Below are 6,000 nucleotides of genomic sequence, written 5' to 3'. Positions count from 1 at the left end.
GATGAGCATAAATTCATAAGGTCTGAAATTAACAAGATACTACTTGATGGTGTTATTGAGGAGAGCACATTTCCATGGAGGGCACAAGTTCTTGTTGTATTGAATGAGTACCACTGAAAGAGATTGTTTGTTGACTATAGACAGACCATTAATAGATTCACTCGTTTAGATGCATTCCCTCTTCCAAGAATAGACAATCTTGTCATGGAACTGTCTCATTAAAAGTATTATAGTTCACTGGACCTGAAAAGTGCTTATTATCAGATACGGGAAGAAGACAAGCCATATACTGTACTGCTTCTGAAGAAAATGGCAAGCTATATCAGTTCTGTAGAGTGTCATTCGAGGTTATGAATGGCGTCGCTTGCTTCCAAAGGACTATTGACATCATCATCAACCAACACGATCTGTGTACAATATTATCATGGCAGGGAAGATCCAGCTGGAGCATGATGAGAACTTGCTGAAGTTTCAAGAGGCTACCTGGTTCCACAACCTTATCTTCAATGAGACTAAGTCAGTCATTTCTACAAAATCAATAGATTTTGTTACACAATAACCCATGGCTCTCTCAAACCAGATTCTGAATGTTTACGCCCATTAAAGGAATTACCAATCCCTAAAGACTGTACTTCCTTATGCCATGTTATTGGTACATTTTCCTATTATTCACAGTGGGTTTCCCAATTCTTTGACAAGATCAGACCTCTTGTTGCCACTGACACTTTTCCTCTGAGTCCAGAGGCCCTGAAAGCCATCGATGATCTCAAAGAAGAGATTGGGAAGGCTGTTGTGCACTCAATTGATGAAACTATTCCTTTGGTAGTTGAGACTGATGCTTTCCATACAGCCATTGCCTTTTTCTCTCGCACCCTCATACCTATTGAATGCAAACATTCTGCAGTAGAAAAGGAGGCATGTGCAAATGTGGAATCTGTAAAGAGGTGGTCTCATTACTTGACAGGACAATATTTTACCTTAGTTACAGACCAACAGGCTGTCAGCATTATGTTCCATACAAATTGGCTTGGGAAAATCAAGTATGACAAAATCCAAAGATGGAGGACCAAGTTGGGGTGATACAACTATGACATCATGTACTGTCCTGGTAAATACAACATTCCTGAAGGAATGTGCTCACTGTGGAGCTACTGTCAATAATGAGAAACTATTTGATCTCCACACTCAAGTTTGCCATCATGGTGCAACAAGACTTGCTCATTTTGTCAGAGTGAGAAATTTTCCTTATTCCACAGAAGATATGAGGAGGGTGTGCTCTGAATGCCCTCAGTGTGCCTGATTGAAGCCTCAGTTCTACAAACCACACCAAACTCCCCTTATCAAGGCCACACAGCCCTTTGAACATCTTAGTTTGGACTTCAAGGGGCCTCTACCCTCGAACTCCGGAAACCGTTATATGGTGGATGAGTATTCTCATTTTCTGTTTGCATTTGCCTGTCAGAACATGACTACTGGTACTATAATCCATTGTCTAAATCAGATTTTTGCAATATTTGGTATGCCTTCCTACCTGCATTCTATTCGTTGATCCTTGTTTATGGCCAAGGATCTAAGTGAATTCTTGCACAATCTAGGCATTGCCACTAGTTGAATGACACCTTATAATCCTCAATGGAATGGGCAGTGTGAGAGGTATAATTCCATAATCTGAAAGCACATAACCCTTGCTCTGGCCTCCAAGAACCTTCAAGAATGTCAATGAGAAACTGCTGCCTGACACTCTTCATTCAATTAGATCTCTGCTCTGCACAGCCACCAATGCTATGTTACATGAGAGGCTCTTCTTGTACCAGTGTCGATCTCCCAGTGGCCATTCATTGCCAACTTGGTTATCAGTTCCTGGACTTACCTTACTACGACATCATATTCACACCAGTAAATATGAACCCCTTGTTGATGAGGTTTAGTTGTTACAGGCAAACCCACAATATGCTCATGTAAGATTTGCTGATGGATGCAAATCAACAATATCAGTGCATGACTTGGCTCCAATTGCTAACATATCATTGTATGAATGGCAAAAGGATCTCAGTGTCGATCCTTCTATAGAGACAGGTTTGGTGGAGATTCTTCCGGTGCTTACTGACAATTAATTGGAGTTTAATTCTTCTGATGATGTAAGTGATCAGAGTATATTCACCGAGGAAGGAGATATGAAGGCCGATTCTCTTTCAGCCCAGGTATCTGGTGCTCCAGCTAGTCTCCAATTTAAGGATGAAGACCTCTACTCCTGCACATACTGGTCTATAACAACTGTGATGATCTAAGTGGGAATGCCACAAGCTTCTTCGCTATATAGAACAATAATTCTTTAAGGAAGGGGAGAATGTGGTGATCTAAGTTTCATGTAACTTTTGTATGTATAATTGCCTGATGGGTTACACTATTTTGTCTACTTATAACTTATTGTGCATATTAACCTGATTAGAATGTGCATGTTTATTTACATCAGTGGTTCCCAAACTTTTTCAGTTTGTTACCCAATTTAACATGCCATATCAGACATGTTACCCCTCTCACAAAATGTAGTCAACATTGATATATGTGGCTAAATTGAAACACTAGAGATAATTTCGTTTATTTATTGTATTTGAACATTGTGCATCTCTAATGACTATTGCCAAAGATGTAGAGAACATCAGTGGGATGGATGGAGTTGCATGCTTTGAAGCTAGTTGAAGAATTCTTGGCTTCTTGATTTTCAGAATTCTTCTTCTTCATCTCTTCTTATTATTATCATTTTTGTCATCCCTCCATTACCCCCAGTTTGGGAACCACTGACTTACATTCTGTTTTGTTTTCAGACTGTATTGATGTTTTGTTAGTTGAATAAAGCCTAGAGAAAGGTTTCCACTCTTCTTAACAAATACCACACCCTGCTTCATCTCTAAAACTCACAATGAGATGAGCCATTACAAGTACATCTACAATAATTGTTCAATAGTATCTAACTTCTGTATAACCCATAGAAGTGCAAAAATTATGACAACTTATCAGTCATTTCATGTACTTCCTAAAAATACCTCATACATCTCACTCTTACACTGTATAACCAGTATCTGAGCCCTTGTGTCACATATTATAACTTATGACTGTAGGAATGATGACATAAGATTAAGAGATTACACATAGAGACTTTGGCTGATATGCCTAACTGGTAGTCATTGCTAATACAACATGCCTTCATATATGGTGGGATTGAGGTTAAATATAGTTGTTCCTTAAATGTTTGATACTAACATATCAAGACATATCTTGAAACAAAGATAAAATCACTGGGCTTAATAGATTACCATAATTGATATACTGTGTTTTGTTGCATTGCCCACAGGCAGGACATGGGGATGGTTGTTCATCAACAAGGAGCTAAGATAAGAGGAAAACAAAGGGTGGTGGATGGGAATAAGTGCATGCCTTGACTGGTTACCTCCCTTGTAAAGGAGAAAAACCCTTGGTAGATATATTTAATGGCATATAACTTGGGTGTGTACATATACTGTATATATATATTTACACACCCAAACCTACACACAATCCTGGGTCCTGAATGTGAAGTTTAGGGATTGGTTAGGCTATTGCCAGCAGATTGTAGATAACCTTTACATGTACCTAGCTACTTTTATAATATTCACTCAACTATCAATATTACAATTTTTACTACAGCTATTATCAATATTGTGGTTACTTTCAATGGAAAAGCAATTACTGCAAAAAATCACATGAGTAGCTAACTCTAAATTATCAAACAACAGTTATTTCCAAGCTTGTATGAATGTTACTAATTATATCATACCTGACATATATCCTATTACTTTTATGTGAAAATGTCACAGCTTTTGAAAGAAAGTTGAAATTTGGGTGATCATGGTAAGTAGCACCAAGGTAGTCAATGTCTATCTATTTACCAAGAGCTTTTTCCCTCTTATAAGGGAGGTAGAAGTCAAGAGACATGTACTTAATTCCCACCCATTTCACTCCTCTCATCTCAGACATGAATGATGGATTGTCCCTGCATCTGCCAACTGCCCTGGGTCAAATGCAATGCAAGAAGACACAGTACATCCCGAGCAAGGCCACTTCACTTAATCGGCAACCTCCCCTCTCCATCCCCTTATGCAGAAAAAGAGATGGGAAGAAACCCCCTTTGGGCTGCATCAAAATATTCATATATGCACCCTCTACTCACCTATCCTTTCCTTGCATAACAGTATCATCCATATAGTCATTTTCCACTAATCCCTATCTTTTGCCTTGCTCTACAGACATTCCCCTCTTGCTCAACGCCCCCCCTTCACCCTGTCCATCCATCTTATCCCAGTTGTGCCCTCAACTTCATTTCTTCCACACCTCTTTAACTAATCTTTCATCACTCATTCTTTCCATGTGTTCAAACCATCCCAATAATCTTTCATCAGCCCTATCTGCCACCTCCTTTTACACTCCTGCTCTCCTCCTTGTTTCTCATGTACACTATCCAACCTGGTAACCCCTGCCATACTTATCCAACATTTCATCTCAAACAGGTTTAAACTTTTCCTCTCTACTTCTCTTAAATTCCAAGTCTCTGCTCCATACAGTGCCATCAGCAAAATCACCCCTTCATACAAAGTCCTCTTTGCATCCATTTCCAGTTGTCTATTTCTCATAACACTTTTTAATCCCCCAAGGCATCACTGCAATCTATTGTGCACTGTAAGTCATGCTCATGGGCTATTGCCATTTTGTGTATTAAGACAATGGAAGAGTATAAATGTCTGTAATGGTGTTACAAGAAAGAATACAGTGAAAAACAAGGAGGTGAGGCATGAGAACAGGGTTGTGGATAGGGAGCTGTCAGATACAGCAGAAAAGAAAGTGCCAAGATATACATACATACATATACCAAATGCTATATGAATATGAAAAAGATGAACAAGGAAAGACTAGCAAAGTGTAAAAAGTAGAACTGGATGTAGCGAGCTGAAAAGGAAAATCAAGCACAAGGTGGATGCATGTAGAATATTTTTTGGGTGGGTAACAAAAAATGCAAGATAGGAGTGAATAGCAGGAGACAATGGATGAAGGAATGTTCTCATTTGTTTTATACATTACTTTGAATGGATAAAGAGGGGGTTTCCATATATTCTATATACTTGTGTATGAGTTTTTATAATTTTTTACCAAAAAAATAGGGGGTCACACAATACACAATGCTGAGCAGGTTAAGGCATTGTTACTTGCGGCAAAGGTTAAGGAGATGGCAGTTCAATCCCTGCCACCGGTGAAGTTGAACCAATAGCATGGTTCACTAAATTCCATGGTACAAAGTCCTCTGTGAGGGACACCACCCTAGCCTTCCAATAGGGGGGAGTTTGTGACGTTAAATCATATCATCATCACACTATACACCGGTAATGTTTCTGAAGGCGCTACAATTAATACATTTTTAGTGTATGTAACTTATCTGGTGGGCCTAGTCTCATGGTAACTTTGGCTAACCTCAACAGTACTGGTAAGCTCCTTTAACCTCCCTCCTGTGACCTACATTCTTCATTTCTGTTGCTACATGAATATCAAGACTTTATTAACTATTTAAACCATTTATCATACATCATCATACATATACCAAGTCTTTTTCCCCTTACAAGGGAGGTAGCCAAAAAGGAAAAGACATCATTCCCACCCATTCCATCCCTAAATACACTCAACACCCCTCCACCCTCCCTCTTATCTTAGCACCTCCTGGATGACAGGTCATCCCTGCACCTTGTCCACTGCCCTGGGTCAGAAGCAGTGTTGCAAGACACAGCACATCCACAGCAAGGACGCTTCACAACATCATCCATATCATAGTCCCAACATCTGGCCCTCCAACTCAACTGATTGCAACTCCATCCAGTTGAAAAGGACACCAATCGTACCACCTGCGACAACAAGGATGAGTAGACTGCCAGGATCAAACTGGTGTTCAGGCATCTCTCGAAGGACACTATGAAGGCC

General features: G+C 39.6%; 1 protein-coding gene across 1 annotated transcript; it reads left to right on the top strand.

Moving 5' to 3' along the window:
- The first annotated feature begins 424 nt into the window (after positions 1-424).
- On the top strand, positions 425-2,114 carry LOC143036139 (uncharacterized). The gene is made up of 5 exons (XM_076203386.1): positions 425-520; positions 676-936; positions 1,313-1,475; positions 1,703-1,896; positions 1,938-2,114. Exons 1-5 carry the CDS (start codon positions 425-427, stop codon positions 2,112-2,114), a joined length of 891 nt encoding a protein of 296 aa, XP_076059501.1.
- Positions 2,115-6,000: the final 3,886 nt, after the last annotated feature.

Source organism: Oratosquilla oratoria, chromosome 20 (genome assembly GCF_046742065.1).
Source record: "Oratosquilla oratoria isolate Oo_2021 chromosome 20, ASM4674206v1, whole genome shotgun sequence".
Classification (NCBI taxonomy): domain Eukaryota; kingdom Metazoa; phylum Arthropoda; class Malacostraca; order Stomatopoda; family Squillidae; genus Oratosquilla; species Oratosquilla oratoria.
This window is presented reverse-complemented; position numbering and strand designations above follow the sequence as displayed.

Excerpts from the sequence above, each read along its gene's own strand:
- LOC143036139 (XM_076203386.1), top strand. The coding sequence starts at position 425 with ATGGCAGGGAAGATCCAGCTGGAGCATGATGAGAACTTGCTGAAGTTT. Across the intron at positions 521-675 it reads TCTTCAATGAGACTAAGTCA|TGGGTTTCCCAATTCTTTGA; the intron begins GTCATTTCTACA and ends TATTATTCACAG. Across the intron at positions 1,476-1,702 it reads CTGTCAGAACATGACTACTG|AACCTTCAAGAATGTCAATG; the intron begins GTACTATAATCC and ends CTGGCCTCCAAG.